This window comes from Molossus molossus, unplaced genomic scaffold (genome assembly GCF_014108415.1).
Source record: "Molossus molossus isolate mMolMol1 unplaced genomic scaffold, mMolMol1.p scaffold_m16_p_4, whole genome shotgun sequence".
Lineage (NCBI taxonomy): Eukaryota > Metazoa > Chordata > Mammalia > Chiroptera > Molossidae > Molossus > Molossus molossus.
In genome coordinates this window covers 77,046,840-77,073,042 of record NW_023425377.1, presented here as the reverse complement: position 1 = coordinate 77,073,042, position 26,203 = coordinate 77,046,840, and the positions used below count along the sequence as shown (strand labels likewise).

General features: G+C 46.0%; 1 protein-coding gene across 1 annotated transcript in view; it reads left to right on the top strand.

Moving 5' to 3' along the window:
* The window catches only part of ACSBG2 (acyl-CoA synthetase bubblegum family member 2), a 32,461-nt gene extending 6,755 nt beyond the window's left edge, over positions 1-25,706 (top strand). Inside the window, exons 3-13 of the mRNA XM_036241416.1 lie at positions 106-194; positions 1,168-1,288; positions 3,790-3,876; positions 5,153-5,302; positions 14,352-14,528; positions 17,393-17,574; positions 17,690-17,923; positions 22,208-22,425; positions 24,659-24,798; positions 24,941-25,187; positions 25,633-25,706. Coding sequence (XP_036097309.1) covers positions 106-194; positions 1,168-1,288; positions 3,790-3,876; positions 5,153-5,302; positions 14,352-14,528; positions 17,393-17,574; positions 17,690-17,923; positions 22,208-22,425; positions 24,659-24,798; positions 24,941-25,187; positions 25,633-25,706 — 1,719 coding nt within the window. The remainder of the gene's footprint in view (positions 1-105; positions 195-1,167; positions 1,289-3,789; positions 3,877-5,152; positions 5,303-14,351; positions 14,529-17,392; positions 17,575-17,689; positions 17,924-22,207; positions 22,426-24,658; positions 24,799-24,940; positions 25,188-25,632) is intronic.
* The last annotated feature ends 497 nt before the right edge of the window (positions 25,707-26,203 follow it).

The window sequence follows — 26,203 nt, the reverse complement described above, 5'->3', positions numbered from 1 at the left end:
GATGTTCGCCTCAACACTGACTTTTCCCCATGCACTGAGCTCATTCCACCAGAAGCGAAACAGTTTCATGTTTCCATTCCTGTGTGTTTGTTTTTGCCTCCCCAGCTGGGCTTGGAGCGGTTCCACGGAGTCGGCATCCTGGGGTTTAACTCCGTGGAGTGGTTTATTGCTTCTCTTGGTGCCATCCTCGCAGGGTAAGACCATGGGCGGCGCCCTGTCAGTGTTGACCTGGCAGCCCTGGCTCAGTTCCGACTGAGACGTGAGTGGGCAGTTCAGCCGCAGCCCAGGCGGGCAGGGGAGACAGACACACGAACCAATTAACCTGACAAAGGATTGGTATCTCAAGTATAGAAGGACTGATACCTCGAATATAGAAGGTACCTCTAGAACTCAGTAAAAGATTTTTTTTTATCCTCACCCGAGGACATTTGCATTTATCTTCAGATAGAGCAGGAGGGAGAGAGGAAGGAAGAAAGAGAGAGAAACATCGAGTGGTTGCCACCTACACGACCCCAACCGGGGCCAGGGACAAACTGCAACTGAGGTATGTGCCCTTAGCGAGAACCGAATCCAGGACTCTCTGGTCTGTTGGCCCACACTCTAACCGCTGAGCCAAACCGGCCAGGGCGACAAAAAGTTTTTAAATGGGCCAAAGACTTGAACAAGAAATGTCACAAAGCGAAGTAGGCCATAAGCAGTTGAGAGGTGCTCATGTCACCAGCCATCGGGGAAATGCAAATGAGAACCACCTCACGCAGGACAGGATGGTTCAAAGCAAGCACGAAGGCTTCTGGTGGAGGGAACAGGTGCCTGGGGCAGGGGTGGTGTCCAGATCCCATCTCTGGCATTTATTCTTTTCCATGGCACTCTGAACAGTGACTCCACTGCCCTGACTTTCACTTTCCTCATCTATAAAATGGGGTGTTGTGGGAGTTCCGTGACCCCATGTCATAATGACATCACAGGAATTGCTGCTTTCATCATCATTACCATTTTTGTTGTTTTTGTTACTATTAAGTTGTGGAGGGAGGGAAGATTTTGCCAGGGCTGCCAGCTCAGAACTTGGCTGCAGGCCCTTCCCCTCGCCTCCACCCCCGCCTCCACCATCTAACACACCCCCACCCCCAACACGTGCACGTAACAGGCATGTGTGTTTTCTTTTCCCAGGGGCCTCTGTGTTGGTATTTATGCCACCAACTCTGCGGAGGCTTGTCAGTACGTCATTGCTCACTCCAAAGTGAACATCCTACTGGTTGAAAATGACCTACAGCTACAGAAAATCCTTTCGGTAAACTCCTACCCAGCACTGCCTGCCAGTCTCCCAGGGACCTCAGGGCTCTGACCAGGTCTCTGTGCTCCCGAGTAGATACTAATGATCAGGTGGGGTGCTGGGGCTGGCCACATGCACAGGGCCAGTAAGAGTCTCTGCCACTTCAGCATAATTGGCAAAGCTGCCTTTGTGGGGAGCAGGGTGGATTAGGGGAGTTTAATTTCCATTTCACAGTAACTTTAATTTCCTATTCAGCCTCCATTTAAAAAATGTTTTATGCATAATTTTATATACAGTCCCCTGCTATTTTTCTTTCAGAAGTGTGGTTCTTCTGAGCCTTGTCATTGTCTTCACTTCTTATAACTGTCTGCATTTCTGCAGTACTTTTGTCTTTTCCTTCTGCTTCTTTTTTTTTTTTTTTTTTATCCTCACTCAAGGACACTTTTCCATTTTTTGTTCAGATAGAGTTGGGGGGAGAGAGAGGAAGAGAGGGAGAGAGAGAGAAACCTCGACGTGAAAGGGACACATCAAGTGGCTGCCACCCGCACGACTAACCAGGGCCGGGGACAAACTGCAACCGAGGTACGTGCCCTTAGCGGGACCACAGGCCGACGCTGTAACCGCTGAGCCAAACTGGCCAGGGCTCCTTCTCCTCCTTTCCTCAGTTCTACCACCTCCCGTTCTGCTTCTCTCCGGTGTCTGGCCCTCTCTTCCCTTGTATGTGTGCTCTGTGTTCTTCCTTCCCAGCTGCGTTTACTTCATTGTGCTTTAAGTTTTATACTGGAATGTTGGGTGGTCATTTTTCTTTGCTTTGTGGTGACTTTGTGAAGTGTGGCTCCTCTCATTTTCATTTTTCCTTGCAGTATCTTTGTATGAATACTGCAGAAACTTTTCTGATTCTTTGTGTTCAATGAGCTGCAGTTTCCCAAACCAGTTTTTGGCAGGAAGATCCTAAGGGGAGAGGAGTTCGGAGGAGGGGTGAGCCTAGGTGACCAGATCCAACGCTCAGCCTATGGGCCCCTAGGATTGTTTTTTAATCGTTCATCACTTCTGAGTTGCCCATTTCTTAACGTCTCTGGAGCTGTGTCTTGCCATCAATGTTATCCTCTTGGGTCATCATTGGCCAGCTGTTTCCCCACATTTTAACATCTCTGAAATCAGGGCACATTTTTCATACTCACTGAAATCCTGGCTGGACTCAGTGAAATAAAACACGTGCCACCAAGCCTCCTTCGGCACACAATTCCTGACCTGGTTCCGGAAGGACAGACTTCTGCCTCCAGCCTTGAGCTGTTTTGAAACTGCTTTTTCACATGGTGCTTCTGTGGTCCCTGGTACTCACGCCAGGCCCTGCTCGCTCTGTTCACAGCAGAACACATGGGGGTGGGGGGTGGGACAGGTGACGGGTGACGAGTGAGGTGCTTCTCATTCTTGCCACGAATACTGGCTTATGATTTGGGTTTTTCCCATTAAAAAACACCACGCCCCTCACCTTTCCCTCTGCCCCAACTTCACTACTATGGCTTCCTGTCTCACTTCTAGTATATTTGACCTCACACTCATAAAGCAATACCTGAGTCATTTCTATGTCATAGTTGGACCGAAAGTACTGCTTGTGGGGGTTCGTGGTTCTGGTTGCTCTGTATGGAAGATTCGAAGCCAGGCTCTTGACAAGCTTTTCCCCAACTGTATGCTCAGCTTCACTGGTTAATTCTGGGCAATACTTATGGTTTATAACCCTCCAACTCCCCAGTGCTACCTTGCCTCCTTGAGAATAAACCCCAAACTCCTCACGGTTGCCTCCAAGGTGGCCCACTCCTGGCTCTCAGCATTCTCTCCTGCCTCCTCCCCTAGTCTCCCTCCTGTCCACAGTCCAGCCTTCCCAAACTCTTCTCCTCCTCAAACGTCCCAGGCTACTGCCTGCTCCTGGTGTTTGGATGTCTGTTTTTTGCTCTGGAAAGCTCCTGTCCGGCTGTTACAAGCACTTCTGTCATCTTTTCTCTCCAATCCATATCAGCACTATGGCTATAATTACAATGAGCACAATGAACATTGGAAATAACTTTCTCATTGGATTGGCTGGCAACAATGCAGGGTACAAGCATCCCACAGGTCTGGTCACCTGAACTTTACAGTTCTAGGTATAGCTAGAGAGTTCTGGACCTGTCCAGGTCCCAGCCCCTTCAGGGAAGATTTTTGTGGCCTGACTCCAACAAGAATATTCGCTGAATCCTGGCTGCATAGTGCAAGCAGCCAGCTCAACAACTCGGCCGCAGAACTCAGCCTGAGACATGCTGTCTCAGGCAGGCTGCTGTCTTCATTCACCTTTGATTGTTGGTAATACCAGCCACAAAGAACTCAGAAGTCCTAAAATCAGTCAAGACAAGGAGCAACGTTTCACAGAAAAGAGAGGAATAAGAAGAGACTGAGGTTGTGGTAGGAGAGAACTTAGGACACCCACCCAGCTTGTTTTTCCCAGGGCTGGGTTGCCATGAGGTCCATGCTGCACTTTCTTTCAGATTCCACAGGACAAGTTGGAGACCCTAAAAGCGATTATCCAATACAAGCTGCCAATGAATGAGAACAATAAAAACAACCTGTACTCTGTAAGTGTGGGAGGGAGCAGAGAGAAAGGGGATGGGCGGGGCCTCACAACAGATGTGGGCGGAGACTCTCAAAGGAAGTGGATAGTGAGCAAGAGAGAGGGCCAGGCTCCATAAGGGAAATGGACAGGGCTTTGAGAGGCTTTTAAAATTTTTGTTTTATTTTCTTTTTGGTATAAAGGGTACAGCTTAAGCAAGAAGGTACTTTGTTGACTCATGTAACTACAACTCAAGGTGTGGATTTCAGGCATGACTAGAACTAGGGGCTCAAATGTGACCCAGCTCCATTTTGCCCTCTTGGTTCCTTGACTCCACTCCAGCCTGGCTTTCCCTATAGTCCTGAGATGGTCCAGCAGTTCCTAGGGCTACATTTCTTTGTTGTTGTTAATCCTCACTGGGAGATATTATTCCATTGATTTTTAGATAGAGTGGAAAGGAAGGAGTGGGGGAGGGGGAGAGAGAGAGAGAGAGAAAGAGAAACATCCATGCAAGAGAGACACATTGATTGGTTTCCTCCCACAGAACTTTGACTGGGGCCAGGGATTGAACCTGCAACCCTTGACCGGAGACCCTTCAGTCCTTGGGGCAGACGCTTTAACCACTGAGCCAAACTAGGGCTACATTTTGCCTTATTCTTGTCCACATAGTACTTCCAGCAAAAGCCCTGGCTTTCACTGTGATTAAACCATTTGAGGTCACATGTCCAGACCCGATCCAAACATGTGGCCCACATAATGGAACCCTTTGCTTTAAACCAATTAGGGATGACCTCTGGAATTGGGGTTGGAGTTGGCCCCATCAATCTGGTCACTGAGAAATTTGGGGTTCAAAGTGGAATCTGGGAAGGCAGAGATCAAATAATATTGAACTCCATTTTCTAAGCGTTTTACTTATATTAACTCATTTATTGCTTAGCACAACCGAAGGAGTTGGGTTCTGATATCATTCTCATCTTACAAATGAGGAAACTGAGGCACAGGGAGCTTATGTGGCCTGCCAGGAGTGCAGGAACCAGAAGCAGATAATAGTGCCCTGTAGGACGTTGAGCGGCATCCCTGGTCTCCACCCACGGGACACCAGTAGCGCCCTCCAGTTGAAACAACAGCTTTTGTAAGAGGAACCAGGACTGGCGATCCTAATTAAACCTTTCCTCTTGCTAAAAATTATGCTTTAGAAGAAGCTGATGGGACAAGATCTGATTGGGGAAAGGGAATGCCTGGCATTCTGAGGTCACTTCTCATACTCCCTGAGACCTTTTGCTTATCTTCTCTTTCCTAAGTGGGACGATTTCATGGAACTTGGCAGTAGCATCTCCAATTCCCAGCTGGACCAAATCATCGCGAGCCAGAAGGCCAATCAGTGTGCTGTGCTCATCTACACTTCCGGGACCATGGGCAACCCCAAAGGAGTGATGCTCAGCCATGACAACGTAAGTGCTGTCTCTGCCAACAGTGAGCAGCTTGGTAGCATCTAGAATCCCTTCACTCAGGGGCAGTGGCCTTCAGGATGTTTTGTTCTTGACCCAAAGAGGGAGGGTGGCATTTAAGGGTCTAGCACACAGCTCTTAACCAGCAGCAGGTAGAGAGTCAAGTGGACACTGAAGAGGGGGCAGCAGAGTGGAGGGATTGAGGTCAAGGACTTTGGAGCAGACCTGGGTCTAAACCTGACTGTGATCTTGGTCAAGACATTCAATATCTCCAAGTCTCAGTTTCCTCATCTGTAAAATGGATGCAATATAATGGTCCCTGCCTTATGAGCTGTCCTGAAGATGATATGAGTTAATATTTGCAAAGAGCTTAGAACAGTGTTTGATAAGTATGTGAAAGAGCAGTGAATATGTCCTGTGTTTCAGAGTAAAGCAGAAGTTGAGGGGATTTTTAAATTGATTTTTATTTTATTTTTAGAGAGAGAAGGGAGAGAGAGGAAAAAAAACAAAAAACATTGATGTGAGAGAGAAACATCAATCAGTTGCCTCCTGCACATGCTTGACCGGGGACCAAACCTGAAACCTGGGCATGTGTCCTGACCAGTAATTGAACCCAAAACTTTTCGGTGTACAGGATGACTCTCAACCAACTGAGCCACACCAGCCAGGGCAGAAGCTGAGGTTTTGATTATTCAAGGAAGACTGCGTGTTTTGGGGAACACTTATGTATGTCTGGATGGAGTCCAAGACTCATGGTAATTTACATGACTGGTATGAAACAAAAGGGAATACATGCTAAAAGATTCCATTTCTAGAAAACCCTAGAAAATGCAAATGTATTCATAGGGACTGAAAGCAGATCAGTGGTTGCCTACTGAGGGGCCGAAGGGGGGCATCATAAAGGATATATGGAAATTTTGGAGGTTGATGAAAATGTTCATATCTTTTTTTTTTTTTTTTTTTTTTATCTTCACCCGAGGACATTTTTCCAATTTTTGTTCAGATAGAGTGGGAGGGAGAGAGAGGAAGAGAGAGAGAGAGGGAAACATCGATGTGAAAGGGACACATCGAGTGGCTGCCACCCGCACGACCAACCAGGGCTGGGGACAAACTGCAACCGAGGTACATGCCCTTAGCGGGAACCGAACCCGGGTCTCTCCGGACCGCAGGCCGACGTTCTAACCGCTGAGCCAAACCGGCCAGGGCGAAAATGTTCATATCTTAATGATGGTGATGGCTTTACAGGTGTAGACATAGGTCAATTTGTGTCCGATTGTACACTTTAAATGTGTGCAGTTCATTGCATGTCAATTTTACCTCAATAAAGCTGTTAAAAAAAAAAAAAAATGGGACAGTAACAGTTCATTTATGTTGCATGATCACTGCATGCCAGGTACTGTTCCAAGAGTTTCAGTAAATCCTCACAGCGATTCTACTGATTCTATCAGTTGGATGCTATTTTTGCAGATGAGAAATTGAAGCCCAGAGAGGTTAAATTTCTTGGCCCAGGTCACACAGCATGCAACACATTGGAGCCAGGATTTGAACCCAGGCAGGCTGGCTCCACAGTCCACATTTTTACTATAGATCTATGTGGCTAACATGTGGAAATGTTTAAAGATGCAATGTAAACATTTAAAAGGTAATTGCAGAACACTACATAGAACACAATATGATCTTTTTTAAAAAACTAAAAAGGACAGCAAACAATATGCACCTGTGTAAGTTTTAAAAGCAGAAAAATGTCTAGCAGGACATGTACCCAGCTGGCCATGGTGGTTCCCCCATGTGTCAGAAAGAGTGCTAGTTTTTATATTTATTTATTTACTTTTAACATTTTTTTTCTTTATTGATTTTTTTAGAGAGAGAGAGATAGAAACATTGATGTGAGAGAAACATCGACTGGCTGCCTCCTGCTCGTCCCCTACTGGGGATTGTGCCCGCAACCCAGGCATGTACCCCGATCAAGAATCGAACCGGGAACTCTCAGTCCATGGACAATGCTTAGTCCACTGAGCCACACCAGCTGACAAAGATGTCTAGTTTTCAAATGAAGCCTTTCTACCTTGTAAGAGCTTTCTTCTCCAACCTAGCTTAATAGTTACCAGCACACACTGGTCTTTGCACTGGCTGTTCCCTCTGAATTGTGAACAAGCTACACAACTTGCTCCTTTACTGCCTTCTGGTCCTGCTGAAACATTACCTCCTCTGAGAAGCCCTTCATGATTTCCATGTTTAAAATAGCAAACAATAAACCATCCTATTGATGCCTTTCCTCCTCTGGCTGCTGTTTTTCTTACACTGTCACGTTATACAATCGTTTGTTTATCATGAACATCAGCTCCTTGAAGGCAGAAGTTGTCTGTCTTTTCACAGCTCTGTCTCCGAGTGTCTGGCACATAGGATGACTCAATCCACTTTTGTGGAATGAATGAATGGCAACTGATTAAACTCCTGCCTGACCCTGGTCAGCATTTATACTCCCTGTGGCTTCATACCTGGTGAGATATATTTCTAGCATTGTGTTGACAGGTATAAACCCTGGAGCAAGGCTTCCTGGGTTTGAATCCTGGCTCTCCCACTTGCTAGCTATGTGACCTGGGACAAGTTCCTTAAACACAGATGCGAATAGTTTTACTCCTAGAGTTGCCATGAAGGTTAAATTATTTTATTTACTGTGTCAGTTAGCTAATGCTGCATAACAAGCCATTCTAGAACTTAGTGACTTAAAACACCAAAAGTATGTTATATCTGGGTCTGGAATTTGGACAGGGCCCAGCAGGGTGTTTCTTCTGCCCCCCGTAGTGTAAGCTGGGGTCACTCAGCTGTATTCATCTGATGTCCAGGCTGGATGAAAAAGTCCAAGAAAGACTTCACTCATATGTCACTTATGGCTTGGGCATCCTCACAGCATGGTGGCTCAAGGTTGTTGAACTGCTTAACATAGTGCATAGTGACCGGCACCCCCCAGAGCAAACATTCCCTTATACCATGGCAGAAGCTGCAGTCTATAAAGGCTCAACATCAGAAGTTACAGTGTCATTCTGCTCCATTCTGTTGGTCAAAAAGTCACTGGAGCCCTGGCCGGTTTGGCTCAGTAGTCAGAGCGTCAGCCTATGGTCCAGAGAGACCTGGGTTAGGTTCCACTAAGGATGTGTACCTCGGTTGCAGTTTGTCCCTGGCCCTGGTTGGGTTGTGCCAGTAGCAGCCACTCGGTGTCCCTTTCACGTCGATGTTTCTCTCTCTCTCTCTCTCTTCCTCTCTCTCCCTCTTACTCTGTCTGAACAAAAAATGGAAAAAAACTGTCCCCAGGTGAGGATAAAAAAATAAAAGTCACTGGACCAGTCCTGGGGAAGGATAGGAAAACAGACTTCAGCTTTGAATAGCAGGGTGGCAGAGAATTTGTTGCTGTCTTTAATCTACCACACATAAATAAAGTGCTTAGAACAATGCCTGGCACATAGTGAGACCTCTCAGTACGGTTAACCATAGTGATGGTTATTTTTTTAAATATGTTTTTTATTGATTTTTTAGAGAAAGAGAGGAAGGGAGAGAGAGAGAAACATCGATGTGAGAGAGATACATCAATTGGCTGCCTCTTGCACGACCCCTACTGGGGATCAAGCCTGAAACCCAGGCATGTGCCCTGACCAGGAATCGAACTGCGACCTCTGGTTCCGTGGGATGATGCTCAATCCACTGAGCCACACTGATTGGGCACGATTGTTATTTTATTTATTTATTTTTATCCTCACCCGAGGTCATATTTCCATTTTCTGTTCAGATAGAGTGGGAGGGAGAGAGAAAAGAGAGAGAGAGAGAGAGAGAGAGAGAGAGAGAGAGAAACATCGACTTGAAAGGAACACATCGAGTGGCTGCCACCCGCACGACCAACCAGGGCCGGGGACAAACTGCAACTGAGGTACATGCCCTTAGCGGGAACCGAACCCGGGTCTCTCCGGACCGCAGGCCGACGCTCAAACCGCTGAGCCAAACCGACCAAGGTAGCAATTGTTATTTTTTATTTTATTTAAAAAAAATGTTTTTCGGAGATCTCCGGTCAAGATGGCGGCGTAGGTAACCGCGGTATCGCGTCCTCCCACAACCACATCAAAGTTACAACTAAACTACAGAACAACCATCATTCAAAACCGCCCGAAATCAAGCTGAATGGAAGTCCTACAGCTACGGAATTAAAGCAGCAGCCACATCCAGACTGGTAGGAGGGGCGGCGGCGCGAGGGGCCGGGGCAGTGCGACGGGCCCCCACCCAAGTGTGGCGGATAAAAATCAGGAGGATACCTCGGCTGGGAAGGTCCTTCCTGAGGACTGAGGGGTCCCCGCCCCACACCAGGTGCCCCGCTCAGGGTTCCAGTGCCAGGAAGAGAATCCCCATAACTTCTGGCTGGAAAAACCAGCGGAAACTAAGGCTCAGGGAAGCTGACGCGGCTGGAGCCCCAGGCAGCTCCCTAAAGGGCCGGCGCACGGACTTATCGGACTCTCTCCCTCTAAGCTTGGAGGGGAGGCAGCTCGAGGGGCGCCAGAGACATACAGGGAAGAACTGAGCTGTTTGGCACTGGAGCGAGGGCTGGAGAGGGGGCTTTCTCTGAGACAAACGTGCTGTCAGAGGCCTTTGTTCCTTTGGTGAGCCCTTCCCTGAGGCAGCAGACAGAAGCCATATCTGGGACTCCAGCAACCTGACTCACACTGGTAGCCCCGCCCTGCCCCACCCAACTTTCAGGCCCACCCAAGCTGTTGCCACTTGCTTAACCATAGGATTGGCCTGTCTTGGATCCTGCTTCAGGTTTTTCCTGAATTCTTTCAAACGAGTAGCATCTGGTCTCAGCGAGCCCCATACCTCTCATTAAGCAATACACTGAAACAAACACAGGGAGGCAGCCAAAATGAGGAGACAGAGAAACAGGTCCCAAATGAAAGAACAGAACAAAACCCCAATAAAAGAACTAAGCGAAATGGAGATAAGCAACCTAACAGATACTGAGTTCAAAATGCTGCTTATGAGGATGCTCAATGAACTTAGTGAGAACCTCAGTGAACTTAGGGAGAGCCTCAAGAGCATAAAAAAGGACCAGTTAGAAATCATGGATACACAGTTAGAATTGAAGGAGGCATTAACTGAAATAAAGAATAATTTACACAGCTTCAATAATATAATCCAAGGAGCAAACCATCAATTTGGAATATAAGGAAGCAAAAAATCCCCAATCAGAACAGCAAAAAGAAAAAAGAATCCAAAAAAAGGAGGATAGTGTAAGGAGCCTCTGGGACAACTTCAAGCGTGCCAACATTCGCATCTTGGGGGTGCCAGAAGGAGAAGAGAGAGAACAAGAAATCGAAAACCTGTTTGAAACAATAATGGCAGGAAACTTTCCTAACTTGGTGAAGGAAACAGACATACAAGTCCAGGAAGCACAGACAGTCCCAAACAAGATGAACCCCAAGAGGCCCACACCAAGACACATCATCATCAAAATGCAAAAGGTTCAAGACAAAGAGAGACTCTTAAAAGCAGCAAGAGAAAAGCAGATAATTACCTACAAGGGAGTTCCCATAAGACTGTCAGCTGATTTCTCAAAAGAAACTTTGCAGACCAGAAGGGAGTGGCATGAAATATTCAGAGTGATGAAAACCAAGAACCTACAACCAAAATTACTCTATCCTGCAAAGCTGTCATTTAGAATCGATGGACATATAAAAACTTTCCCAGACAAGAAAAAGTTAAAGGCGTTCATCACTACCAAACCGTTATTATATGAAATGATGAAGGGTCTTTTTAAAGAAAAAGATAAAATGTATGAACAAACAAAATGGCAATGAATACATATCTATCAACAATGGAATCTACAAACAAAATGAACAGGAAGAACATGAACATTCTCATAGATACAGAGAACATTTTGTTGGTTGCCAGTTGGGAAGGGGGGTGGGGGAATGGGTGAAAAAGGTGAAGGGATTAAGAAGCACAAATTCATTGCTAGACTGACAAACCTCAAAGGGAAAGGGGTTGGGGGGGGGGTGGGAAGAAATAAACCAAAGAACTTATATGCATAACCAATGGACACAGACAATAGTTTGGGAAAAGGTGGGAGGGGGGCGGGAGTGGGGAGGAGGGGGTCAATGGGGGAAAAATGTGGAACATCTGTAATACATTTTACATCCAACAATAAAGATGTGGGGGAAAAAAAAAAACCTAATGCTAAGTGCAATAAAGATTTGAAAAAAAAAAGTTTTTCTTTATTGATTTTAGAGAGAAACATCAATGTGAGAGAACATCAATTGGTCGCCTCCTGCATGCCCCACAACCTGAGCATGTGCCCTGACCGGGAATCGAATCAACGACCTCTTGGCGCATGGGTCGATGCTCAACCACTGAGCCACACCGGCTGGGTGATTCTTATTTTTTAAAATCATCATCCTCTTTAAGTAAGAAGTAAAGCTAGTCCCATATTCTTAACATCAGCAGCTCAAAGTTTCTCCCATTTATAGGGTACTAACTATGTACCACACTGAGATAAATGTGTTTAATTTATCACAAAAAACCCACAAGATAAGTTGTGTCATTAATGCCTTTCACAGATGGGGAACTGAGGTTCAGAGAGGGGAAATGACTTGCTCAAGGACATAGAACAAGAAAAGGTCTGAGCTAGGATCTGAATCCAGGAATGTTTACATTACTGTACATCATGGTCTATATGTGCCAAGCCCCCTCCATCAATAAATGGGTGTGGGCTGCCTTGGAGCATAGGCTGTGAGTGACAGTGCTTATAGGGCAGAAGTAAAATCCTTTCATCCTAAAGCCCAGGGAGGGAAGTGGGACTAATCTTGAGGTCCTGCCAGGGGCCAACTGCTTTGCATATGCTACTCTACTTAATCCCTTCTATCTCGCCATTCATTCATTCATTCAACAAAAAATCTATGGAGCATGTAGTATGTGCTGGGGATATATTATTGAACAGGACAGACCCAACTGTGGCCCTCAGGAAGACAGAGAGGAAATGAACAAAGAATACTTGTTCTCCAAAGATGATAGCCAGATGGCCAACGGACATGAAAAGATGCTCACCATCACTGATCATCAGGGAAGTGCAAATCAAAACCACATGAGATGTCACCTCACCCCTGTCAGAATGGCTGTCATCAACAAATCAACAAACAAGCGTGAGGATGTGAAGAAAAGGGAGCCCTTGTGCACTGTTGGTACAGCCTCTGTGGAATACAGTATGGAGGTTCCTCAAACAATTAAAAATAGAACTACCAGCTCCAGCAGGGTGGCTCAGTAGGTTGGAGCATCGTTCTGTACACCAAAAAATGTTGCGGGTTTGATCCCGGTTGGGGTGCATACGGGAGGCAGCCAATCCATGTCACTCTTTCACATTGATGTTTCTCTCTCTCCCTTCATCTCGCTCTAAAAAAAACCAATAAACCTATCCTCAGGTGAGGATTTAAAAAAAGAGAACTGCCATGTGACCCAGGAGTCCCACTTCTGGGTATTTATGCAAAGAATTTAAAAAGACATGCAGGTTTGTCCCCGGCCCTGGTTGGTCGTGCGGGTGGCAGCCACTCGATGTGTCCCTTCACGTCGATGTTTCTCTCTCTCTCTCCCTTCCTCTCTCTCCCTCCCATACTCTATCTGTACAAAAAATGGAAAAATATCCTCGGATGAGGATAAAAAAATAAAAATAAAAAAATAAAAAGACATGCAGCCCCATGTTCACTGCAGCATTATTTCCAATAGCCAGGGTATGGAAGCAAACTAAGTGTCCATCAGTAGACACCTGAATAAAGAAGATGTGGTATATATTTACTTATATGTATAATGAAATATTATTCAACCATAAAAAAGAATGAAATCTGCCCTGCCTGGTTTGGCTCAGCGGTTGGAGCGTCAGCCTGTGGACCAGAGAGTCCCGGGTTCAGTTTCCACCAGGGGCACATACCCAAAAAAACCAGAATGAAATCTTGTCATGTGTGACAACATAGATACACCTACAGGGTATTATGCTAAGTGAAATTAGTCAGACAAAAACAAATACCATGTGACTTCACTTTTATGTGGAATCTAAAGAACAAAACAAGTGAACAAACAAACGGAAACAGATTCATAGATACGGAGAACAAGCTGATGGTTGCCAAAGGAGAGGTGGGTGTGGGAATGGGAATAAAAAAAAAAAATTAAGTAAAATGAAACTATTCAGGTTATGGAGAGTGATACCTAGAGAATTAAATGATGGAAACTTCCATTTGGGTGGTGTGAGACAGCCTCTCTGCGTGGACAACATTTAAGTGGAAACTTAACATGTGAGGAGGAGTCAGTCATGGGGAAAGCTGAAGGAACAGCAATCCAGGTAGAGGGAACAGCCTGTGCAAAGGCCCCAAGGCTGGACCCTGCCTGATGTGTTGGAGAAACAATGCAGAGACCCATGAGGCAGAATTAATGAAGTAACTGCTCACCAGAGATTTATGACATCCGTGAGAAATATGGGTTGCAAAATTATAGATTGGAGAAAGAAAATCATTAATATGCTAATTGTTGGGGTGTTTATGGGATGGGATCATAGGTGACCTCTTTGTGTGTTGGACAATGTTAGTTCCAGAATTTTATACCAGATAGGAGACACCTCTATGTCCATTTTACCGATGAGGAAATAAACGCTGAAGGGATTTTAAGCAAAGGATTTGATTGAGGGACACTTACTGGATCCTTCAGATTTCTGATTTTCCTGGTAGACATTCTAACTCTAGGATCTATTGATGGGCCCAAGAGTGTCTATTTAACCCTGCAAAGCTGCCGCTGGATTCTCAGACAAGTTAGTTAACTCTCTATGCTTCTGTTCCCTCAGTAAATAGGGAGAATCATAGTTACTGACCCCGGGGTGTTATGATGAGGATTAAACAACTTAATGTTTGTAAAGGGCGAGAGTAGTGCCCGCCCCCCAGTAGATGCTTTGTAAATGTTTGTTAAGGAATTGCACTTAGGTGGCCCTCCAGCCAGGACAAGGCACCCTGGATCGTAAGCCCCACTTGTGTTCCAGATCACATGGTTGGCCGGGATGGTGGCGAGGGACTGCAGCCTGTCTTGCGCCTCAGAAAAGCAGGAGGTGGTGGTTAGTTATCTCCCCCTCAGCCACATTGCAGCTCAGATGATGGATATCTGGGTACCCATGAAGGTCGGGGCTCTCACCTACTTTGCTCAACCAGACGCTCTCAAGGTAAGGCTGAGGGCAGCCTGGGATGAGTGGATGGTTTCATTAGCCCCAGTGCTAGGGGTTCCTTTTCTGACCTCATCTTATGCTTCATTTAGCAGCATTGAAAATAGTTGATCACATTCTTATAGTTTTTATCTGTACTCAAGTCAGGGCATCCGTGTCTGGTTGTGTAGATTATACACTGAACAACCTAAGACTAGGACGTGAATGATACTGAAAGCAGAATGTGTGTGGCTTTTTTTTTTTATCCTCACCAGAGGACATTTTTGCATTTATCTTCAGATAGAGCGGGAGGGAGAGAGGAAGGAAGAGAGAGAGAGAAACATTGATGTGAGAGAGACACATTGACTGGTTGCTGCCCAAACGACCCCAACCGGGGCCGGGGACAAACTGCAACCGAGGTACATGCCTTTAGCGGGAATCGAACCCGGGACTCCCTGCTCCTCGGGCCGACACTCTACCGCTGAGCCAAACTGGCCAGGGCATGTGGCTTTTTTTTTTTTTTTAAGTCAGTATTCCCAACTCCCAAAAGCTCCAAAAACCAAACCCATCTCAAGACCCTTAACTTACATCTGCGAAGTCCATTTTGCCATGAAAGATAACATATTCACAGGTTCAGGGGGTTAGGATGTGAATATCTTTGGGGGTACCATGATTCTGTCTTCCACACTCTATCAGACAGGCTGCCTTAGGGCCTGTGTAATTCCTTCTAGAACGTCCATTCTTCTGTTGTTTGTATGGCTGATGGCTCCTTGTCACTTAGTTCTCTGCTTACATTTCTCCTTGACCCCTCAAGCTCAGTGTCTAAGATGTAGTAGCCACTCAATGAATACTTTAGTTTTTTGGCTGAATATAGAATGTGTATACTACACTCACCTACAGGACCTGAGAAGTTCCCAACATCCCACATCCTTATCAACCCTGTAATAGTATAAAAAACTTTAAAATAATCAACCTGATGGGTAATAAAAGTGTCTTTCACAATCTAAGAAACTGCCAGACTTTTCCCAAGTGGCTGCATCATTTTATATTCCAACCAGAAGTGTATGAGAGAGTTCTGGTTCCTTTTCCTCCTCAGTAACACATTGTCATCGTCATCATCATTATCATTATTATTGTTGCTATCCTGGTGGATGTGAGTGGTATCTCATTGCTTTAATTGGCATTTCCCTCATGATTCATGGTGGTGAGCAAGTTTTCATGTGCTTATTGGCCATTTGTATATCTTCTCTGGAAATATGTCTGTTCAAATCTATTGCCCATTTTAAAATGTGGTCGCAAGCCCTGGACAGGGTGGCTCAATTTGTTGGGCGTCATCCCATGCACTGAAAGCTTGCCAGTTTGATCCCTGGTCAGGGCACATGGGGTGTTGGCTCCATTTCTTGTGTGTGTGTGTGTGTGGGGGGGAGGGTCGTGCAGGAGGCAGCCGATTGAGGTTCCGCTCTCACATCGATGTTTCTCTCTCTCTCTCTCTCTCTCTCTCCCCCCCCTTCCTTTGTCTCTGAAAATCAATTAAAAATCTTTTTTAACCATATCTTCTTATGCTTGAGTTTTAAGGGTTCTTTATACATTCTGGAAATTAATTCTTTTTGTTGTTGTTGTTGTTAATCCTCACCTGAGAATATCTTTTCCATTGATTTTTAGATAGAGTGGGAGGGAGGGAGGGAGAGAGAGAAAAACATGAATGTGAGAGAGACACATCAATTGATTGCCTCCCGCACAAACCTGACCCAAGCCAGGGATCAAACCTGCAACCCAGCTATGTGCCCTTGACTGGGAATTGAACCCGAGACCCTTTTGTCTTCAGGCCAACGTTCTCACCACTGAGTGAAACTGGCCAGGGCATAAATTCTTTCTTAAATATATGATTTGCAAATACTTTCTCCCAGATCTGTGACTTGTCTTTTTATTTTGACTCTGAAGCTCAATTTATTTTTTTTATGCTTTTGGGGTCATATATAAGAAATCGTTGCCCATGTCAAGGTCACAGAAATTTTCTTCTATGTGTTCTTCTAGAAGCCTTTTAGTTTTAGCTCTTACATTTAGGTCGGTGATCTATTTTGGGTGTTTTTTTCTGTTTGGTGAGAAGTAAGGTTCTAAGCAAAGCTCTTACTTTCATTTTTAATTTTGGGGGAGATATGAATATCTTTTACACCATTCAATTGCCTTGGCTCTTTGACTGAATGTCAATTGATTGCAAATGTAAAGATCCACTCTGGGTTTTCTATTCTGTTCCAATGATTTATATGTCTATTCTTACATCAAAACCATACTGATTTTGTTTTTCTGGCTTTATGGTAGGATGACTACTTTGTCCCAGTTTTTCCAGGACTTTCCCAGTTTTATAACTGAAAATTCCACATTCCAGGAACTCCTTTATTTCTGGGAAAACCAGGATGGTTGATCACACTATTTTATAATACATTCAAAGTCAAGTAGAAATTCTTCTGATTTTGTTCTTTTCCAGAATTGCTTTGGCTTTTCAGGTCCTCCACATTTCCATATCAATTTTAAGGTCAGCTTGTCAATTTGTATGAACAAGTCTGCCTGGACTTCGATAGGGTTTTGCATTAAACCTATAGATCAGTTTTGGGGGAAATTTTGCATCCTCTTAAACAGTTGCATAATATTCCACTGCATGCTTGGGCAACAGATTTTATATCAGCCTACCACTCTCCACTCTAGAGAAAGAAAATCTGATTGGCTGCCAACCAGCCAGTGAGCTGGCTTGCTTGAGTTGGGAACTCACACTCATCCTATCAGCCAAGAGAAGGTTCTCCTGGGCTGAGTTGAGTGGCTGGACAGAGATGGACATCTGGGGTTCGTGGAAGGGTCAGGTGTGGTTAACTCAGCTCTGTCCCATGCAGGGCACCTTGGTCAGCACCCTGCAGGAGGTAAAGCCTACTGCTTTTCTGGGGGTGCCCCGAATTTGGGAGAAGATAGAGGAGAAGATAAGGGAAGCTAGTGCCAAATCCTCAAACTTGAAGAAGAAGATATTTTCATGGGCAAGAACTGTTGGCTTAAAGTTCAATACAAAAAGGATGCTGGGGTAGGTGGAGGGTCCACCGGGTCAGGTGGGGAGGGTGATGTTTGAGGGGCCCAGCTGAGACCCAGCAGCCTGTTTGGACCCATGACTATAGAACTCTCTTTGGCATTGTTCACAGGACACAGGACACTCCCATGAGCTACCGCATGGCGAAGACACTTGTGTTCAGCAAAGTCAGGAGCTCCCTTGGTCTCGATCACTGCCACATATTTATCAGTGGTGCCGCACCCCTCTGCCCAAATACCTCTGAGTTCTTTCTAAGCCTGGACATACCTATAGGCGAGATGTACGGTATGAGTGAATGCTCAGGACCTCACACCGTATCCAGCTTTGATACCTATAGACTTCTAAGGTACTGGCCTCCTGGACAGACCCCCCAGTCCAAGAGCAACACGGGGTCAGGGGAAGGAAGATGGGAGGGTGGATGGGCCTCTGGGCTCAGATGAATTCTGACCTGGTGTCTCCAGAATGATCCCTGTTCTCCAGCTTCCAGGCCCCAAATCTTCATGACCATGGAAAGCCCCAGTTTGTCAGAGAGTCCACCAACAAGGGGAAGGGCTCTTAGAATCTTCTATGGTCTACCCCTGATTGCCACTGTGAGTTCTGCCTCCAGACAGACCACCCTGGGCTCACACACCCACGTTCCCCTGCTGGGACCTCAGGACTCTTCATCTCCATTGATGCTTCATCTCAAACATATCCACAGACCCTCTCTGGCTTTCTCCCAGGCTCAGCTCACCCCAGGCTGCAGGATGAAGCCAGTAATATGGAAACAGTATGAATACCAAAGGCAAGGTCCACTCGAAGTCTGAGAGCCATGTTCCTTCATAGAATCTTGTGGTCGTCTCTCTTCCTTCCCTGCCATCGTGTTGCAAGTCTGGCTTGTCTTTCATACTTGGCCAGCTTCCAAATGCCTTTGAACTTAGCAAAAACGAACTTCAATCTTCCTAAGCTGGCAAAAATATCTCTTGCCTTTTACTTTACCTTGCAGGGGAAATTTGTATCTCAATATCTCCCCCTCTCCACTCCACAATCCTATCTGAGATCTGTTTTCTGCAGAACCCAAATGCCCACTTGAGTTCTTCCAAAACCAAAAGGTCGTCCTTCACTAAAGAGAAGTGACAGTGTGCCAACCCTGGAGATAAGGTACAAACTCCAGCCTCTATCTTTAACTATTTTTTTTTCAATGAGGAATACGTACACACACAAAAATCAGAAGGTATGAAATGATAGAATGAAAAGCTCCCTCTCCACCCCAATCCAAACCTCCTGTTCACCCTGGATGAGTTCCACACACTTAAACAACAGAAATTTATTTCTTCTCAATCTGGAGACCAGAAGTCCAAGATTAGTCTGCAGGGCTGGTACTTTCTTAAACTTGTGAGGGAGAATTTGTTCCATGCGATCTCCCAGCTTCTGGTGGTTACTGGCAACTTGTAGCATCCCTGGGCTTGAGCAGCACCATCCTCATCTCTGCCTTCATTTCACATGGTGTCCTTCCGTGTGTGTGTCTGTGTCCAAATCCACCACCTCCCTTTTAAAATCCCCACTGGAGGATATTTTTCCATTAATTTTTAGATAGCATGGAAGGGGGAGAGAGAGAGAGAGAAAGGAACATCCATATGAGAGATACATCGATTGGTCGCCTCTTGTGCAACACTGATGGGGGCTGGGGATCAAACCTGTAACCCAGGTACATGCCCCTGACTGGGAATTGAACGTGCGACTCTTCAGTTCTTGGGTGGGCACTCTAACCACTGAGCAACTGGCCAGGGCTCCTCTTTTTTTTTATAAAGACACCAGTCAGCTACTCCAGTATGACATCATCTTAATTTAACCAATTACATCTGCAAAGACCCTATTTCCAAGTAAGTTCACATTCTGAGGAACTGGGAGTTTGGATGCAAAATATGAATGAGGGGACACAATTCAACCCAAAGCACCCTCCCAGAGGCAAAATAACCACCTTGTATTTTTTAAATTTATTTTTCTTTATTGATTTTAGAAAGAGCAGAAGGAAGAGGGAGAGAGAAACATTGACGAGAGAGAACATCAGTGGGCTGCCTCCTGCATGCCTCCCACTGGGGATTTGGCCCACAACCTGGGCATGTGCCTTGACCTAGAATCGAACCGGCAACCTCTTGGTTCATGGGTTGATGCTCAACCACTGAGCCACACTGGCTGGACCCACCTTGTATTCTTTTTTTCTCTTTATTATCAGATAGAGTGGGAGGAAGGGAGAGAGAGAGAGAAACATCAATGTGAGAGAGACACATCGACTGGTTGCCTCCTGCATGACCCAACCAAGGCTGGGAATGAACCACAACCAAGGTATGTGCCCTTGACCGGTATCACACACGGGACTCACTGGTCTGCAGGCCGACACTCCAACTGCTGAACCAAACCGGGCAGGGCAAACCTTGTATTCTTTTAAATTAACTTGACATAAGAGTGCATTGACATATACATTTTCATCCCAAATGGAAACATTTCCTATGTAAAATGGACACAAAACTCATCCTTTCTGCTATGAGTTCAGGAACCAAAAACACTCAGATAACATGATATACCTCACCAGCTGGATTCAGAATTCCTTCCACTCAGTCTTGACCCACCCATCCAAGCTCAGGAACTAAACAAATTTGGTTAGTAGGGGATTCTTGTAGAGGATGTTCCTTATCAGTGCAAACAGCTGCCTTATTTTTAACAACTGCATACTATTTCACTGGGTGGATATACCATAATTTATTTAATCAGTCTCTTTTGTGGTGGATATATAAAGCTTTTTTCCTCCATTATTTGCGACCATAAACAATGCTGAAGTGAATGTTTAGTATGTATACCATACATTTCGCTAAACTAATTGGAGAAAAATGGTATTTTATCACAATTTTCATTGAGATTTCTTTTTTTTTTTTTATCCTCACCCGAAGACATTTTTCCATTTTTGTTCAGATAGAGTGGGAGGAAGAGAGAGGAAGAAAGAGAGAGAGAGAGAAACATCGACGTGAAAGGGACATATTGAGTGGTTGCCACCTGCACGACCAACCAGGGCCAGGGACAAACTGCAACCGAGGCACACGCCCTTAGCGGGAACCGAACCCAGGTCTCTCTGGACTGCAGGCCGACGCTCTAACCGCTGAGCCAAACCGGCCAGGGCAAGATTTCTTTTATTTTATTTTTTATCCTCACCTGAGGACATTTTTGCCTATATCTTCAGATAGAGCGGGAGGGAGAGAGGGAGGAAGAGAGAGAAAGGGACATCGATGTGAGAGAGATACATTGAATGGTTGCCACCCACACAACCCCAATCCTGGCTGGGAACAAACTGCAACTGAGGTACATGCTCTTAGTGGGAACCAAACCCAGGGCTCTCCAGTCTGTGGGCTGATGCTCTAACCACTTAGCAAACCAGCTAGGACAAATTCCTTTTATTTTAAATTAAAGTGAAAAAATCTTTTTATACCTTTTTTTTTAGTTTTTTAAAATTTTGTTAGAAATTTTATTATAGAGAGGAAGGGAGGAGAGAGAGAGAGAGAGAGAGAGAGAGAGAGAGAGAGAGAGAAGAGAAACATCGATTAGTTGCCTCTCTCCTGTACCCCAACTGGGATCAAACCCGAAACCCAAGTATGTGCCCTGATTGGGAATTGAACCTGCCACCTTTTAGTGTACTGGAGGATGCTCCAACCAACTGAGCCACACTGGCCAGGGCTATCCTTTCATGCATTTAGAAGCCATTTGTATTTCCTTTTCTCTGAACTATCTGTCCATATCATCTGCCCCCTTTTAAAACTAGATTATCTGTCCCTTTATTGTTGGTTTGTTGGCACTCTTTGTATATTAGGAAAATCAGCCCTTCATTTTTTATATGAGTTGCAAATATTTTACCTCTAGGTTTACCATTGGTATTTAGTTTTAGTTCAAGTGTTTTTTGCTGTGCAGAATTTCTTTTTATCTTTCCGTGGTTGAATTGATCAATCTTCTTTATGACTTCTGTGTTCTTCCACATTCCTAGAAAGGCCTTCAGTGGGGAAGTCATAAGGCGGCTCTGAGTAAATTTTGAGCTTCTTGGGAGTGCCCTACAATTAGCCTTAAGACCATTGGTCCTACTAGTAGTGAAAGAGATCTCAGCAAAGCAGCATTACTTCCTTTTCTGATTTCAAAAATTGCCCTTCCTATCTCTAGGAAAAGAAGTCCTTTAAGAATCCAGATTTCATATAGTGCTATTCTGTTTCATGGAAGTAACTTTAACCTCTGAAGAGGTTTTGGTTGATTGTCCTGGTCACTGCGCGCAGGTCTGTACATCTGTTTTCGAAAGATGAGGGGTTTTGTTGCTATTCTTAAGCCTGGAGCTCTTTGTCCTTCTCCCATTTATGTAGAGATTAAAACATACCCCGCTGTGTGTCCCCGTTCACCAAGTGTTGGGGAATTTGCCTCACTGAATTGGACACTCCCTTTCTCTCTCTTTCAACAAACGTCTCCTTCTGCCCCTCGTGTCCTGGAGAGGGTGAAGGAAGCAGATCCGGCTGGGCCAGCTGAGCAGAGTGTCAGGAGCCTGGGCTGCAGACCCAGGCTGACCTGTGTGGGTGGCCTCATCCCTCTGAGCCTCAGTATCCCTCTTCCTGTTCCCCAGCAGCTGTGGCAAAATCATAAGTGGATGTAAAAACATGCTGTTGCAGCAGACCAGTGATGGCATTGGGGAGATCTGCATCTGGGGCCGGCATGTCTGCATGGGCTACCTGGAAAGGCAGGAGGAGACCATGGAGGTCATCGATGAGGAAGGCTGGCTACACACTGGGGACTTGGGCCGCATGGACAGCCAGGGTTTCCTCTACATCACTGGCCGCATCAAAGGTACTGGGGCTGGTCTCTGCGGGGGTCTCCTGCAAGCATGCCCACCCTGAGCATTTAAGAGGCTAGCATACCAACTCTAACACAGGCCCTCTGCTCCCCACCTCCCACCGTGGCAGCACATGGATATACAGGGTCATCCTTTCTGCACATCCCAGCTCTGTCCTTGTGTGCAGCATTTGGCCCTCGGCAGGATGGACCTGGGAAAGACACCCACTCCAGCCCTGAAACATGTTTCCTCCCCTGTAATATGAGACTAACAATAATCTACAGAGTTATAACAATTAAATAAGGATTAAATGAAATGATGTAAAACAGGAATTGGCCAGCTTTTCCTGCAAAGGCCCGATCATAAATATTTTTGGATTTGCAGGACACGTCTCTGTCGCAGCTACACGACTTGGCAGAAGTGTAGCGTAGAAGCAGCCATAGATGATACATAGATGAATGGATGTGATTGTGTGCCAATGTGTGAATGTCATAAAATTTTCACGTGTCACAAATATTCTCCTTCTTTGGATTTCCTTCCAACCGTTTAAAAATTTAAAAACCACTCAGCTGGTGTAGCTCAGTGGTTGAGCATTGACCCATGCACCAAGAGGTCACCGGTTCGATTCCTAGTCAGGGTACATGCCCAGGTTATGGGCCAAATCCTCAGTGGGGGGCATGCAGGAGGCGGCCAATCCATGTTCCCTCTCATCGATGTTTCTATCTTTCTCTTCGTCTCCCTTCCTCTTTCTCTAAAATCAATAAAATTAAAAATGTAAAAACCAATTTTGGCTCGTGGCCATGCAAAAACAGGCAGAAGGCCAAATTTGGCTTGCAGGCTATAGTTTACCAACCCCTGATGTAGACAAGCATTTGGCACTGAACCTGACACGGAATAGCTAGAAAACCCTTCTTAAATAGGTTTGAATGAAAAAAAAAGTTTCAAAAACTAAGTCCAAAAGGTCTTGCTTCAGGCATGGCTGGATCCAGGTGTCAAAACAATGCCACAAAGAATTTTTTTCTCTTTCTCTTACCGAGTTATCTTCTGTGTTGGGGCCATACTTGAAGAGGCTTTTCCCCATTTAGTGACAGGATGGCTGCCAAGAGTCTAGGCTTACCCGATCCCCAAGGATAAGATTGTGTTATTCCCAGTAGTTTCTGCAAAAGTTTTAGCCCTGACTCTCCCTGGGTCCCATTTCAGAATTAATCACTGTAGAGGATGAAATATGCTGATTTGTCAGACCTGGTAACATGCTCACCCTGTAGTTCACCTACCAAGCCATATAAAGATGAACAGTAGTTTCCTAAGGAAACATCAGAGTGCATTTATCTGGAGGGGTCACTGGGCAGACAATACTACAGATGTCCATATTATGTGGTCATATTATTACTACTGCTGTAATGACATCAGTAAAGGTGACTGTGAGATCTTGAGATGAGATGGAGAGAGTTTGGGTGGATGGAACAGAAAGCCGCCAGCATTCCAGGAAGAAAGATAAGAGAAGAATGTGCCTGGGCCAGGAGGAGGAGTTCTTGGAGAATTTTTGAGGCTTGAAGGAAAAAGTGACACAATTTTAAAAAATAGATTTTCATTGATTTTTTAGAGAGAGATAGAAACATTGATGTGAGAGAAATACATCCATCGGCTGCTTCCTGCATGACCCCCACTGGGGATCGAGCCCACAGCCCGGCATGTGTCCTGAACCAGGAATCTAATCTGAACCTCTCAGTCCATGGAATGACGCTCAGTTCACTGAGCCACACCAGCTGGGTGACACACTTTTTTTAGACATGCCAAAATTAGGGATGCTACACAAAATCTCTGGGTAAGACTGGACTTAGGTTCTTTTGGGATTGCCAAGTGATGGAAAAGTCAGGGGACAGAGAGAGAGGATGTGGCCAGAAGCATTTCACCATCTTCTGAGCAAGACAGAGGGCCTGACGCAGGGTATGGGAGACTGAGAAATAGCCAATGAATCAATAAGACACTGTCCAAGTGGGATGCACAGGATTCAGACATTTTATGGGAATTTGAAGAAAATAGAGGAGGAGGGGCAGAATAACTTGGGGTCTTTGACTTGGAGAAGGGCATGCTGGGAGTCCTGGCCAAGGGCAGGGTTCCTCTTCTGCTTCTGGGGTTTTCTAGGTGAGGGGTTGTCTGTGCCAATATCTTCCCCTCAGATCCTCAAGAGGGTGGGCGTTTCCTATTGTCCTGGTTGAACCCACACAGAGCCGTGTGTTGTTCCAGAAATCCTCATCACGGCTGGCGGCGAGAATGTGCCCCCTGTTCCCATCGAGAACAAGGTTAAAGAGAAGATACCCATCATCAGTAATGCCATGTTAGTGGGAGACAAGGCAAAGTTTCTAAGCATCCTGCTGACGCTGAAGGTAACGTGGGTGTCCTGCGGGCTCTCTGTCCTAGGGTCCAGAGGGTGCACCCCTGTGGGTTCTGGACCTTCTTCTTAGTCCTGGGGCCCGCTGGGGAGTGTGTGGAGGTGTAGGGTGTGGTGACCAGGGTGTCCTGGGGCAGTGTGAGACGGATAAGACAAGTGGAGAGCCGCTGGACAAACTGAGCTTTGAGTCCATCAAGTTCTGCCAGAGCCTTGGCAGTGCTGCGTCCACCGTGACTGAGGTCGTGGAGCTGCGAGACCCCCTGGTGTACAGTGCCATCCAGAAGGGCATAGATGCTGTGAATCAGGAAGCCACCTCCAGTGCGCAGAGGATTCAGAAGTGGATCATCTTGGACAAAGACTTCTCCATCCATGGCGGAGAGCTGGGTGCGTGGCCTAGAGAGCTGGTGGCCTTGGCACTTGGAGGCTGGTCCCTTGTTAGTGTCCAGGGCCATATGGGCTCTGAGACATGCCCTATTCTGAGGGACAAAGGGTCTGTGGGGCCAGCTGAGGACAGAGAGAAGGACACTGACACCTCTATCTGACTGGTTCCTCCGGACCTGCCCCCCCTCCCCCGAATCCCTTCTCCCCAGGGCAGCCACATCCCCCACTCTGGGAATAAAAGCCATACTCCTTACTATGACCTCTCGGGGGTTCTCTCCATCTGATCTCTCCTTGTCACTTACTCCACCCCAGTGATGGCAAAGGTGGTGCACCAGGAAGTGGGCCACCAGCTAGCTCCAGTCATACAGCCCTGTTGTGTGGTCATGTGCAGGGTACAGGGACTTTTATTTTATCTCCACAACTGAACCCTTTTCTCCCTTCCCAATAGGTCCAACAACAAAGATTAAGAGACATTTCGTAATCCAGAAATACAAAAAGCAAATTGATAACTTATACCGCTGACTTGAATGGCAGAGCTGCTCCTGGCTGTCCTGACGGTGAGACTGGGCTGCACCTCGAATGACTCCCAGAGGTGGTCTGTGTGGCAGGCAGGGTCTGCGGGCAGAGCAGCCAGGTGCACACACGCACACTAGTTCAGTTGCTGTGGGTTCTGGGTAGTGTCTCGCCTCAACTCATGCTCTCCACCAGGGTCATGGCACGGCACGCAGGTTCCTTTGAGTCTGGCCACCAACGTTGTTACTTGTTCTTCTGGCCTTTTCCACTTGTCTCAGAGTTGGAGCAGAGCAATCTTTCTGCCCAGAACTAGAGTTTTTTTGTTAAACACCCAAATGTTTCATTGTGGCTTATCTGCAGAAGGCCTTTTGCCAGAAACTTTGGTTGGGGGATGTTCTACTTGTCAGGAACCCCAGGAATGAAGTGTGTTGGCCCATCACAGATGGTAAGGGATAAAGACTTGAACTATTATTACCGGCTCCTTTTCCCCTCCTTCCCTCAAGTCT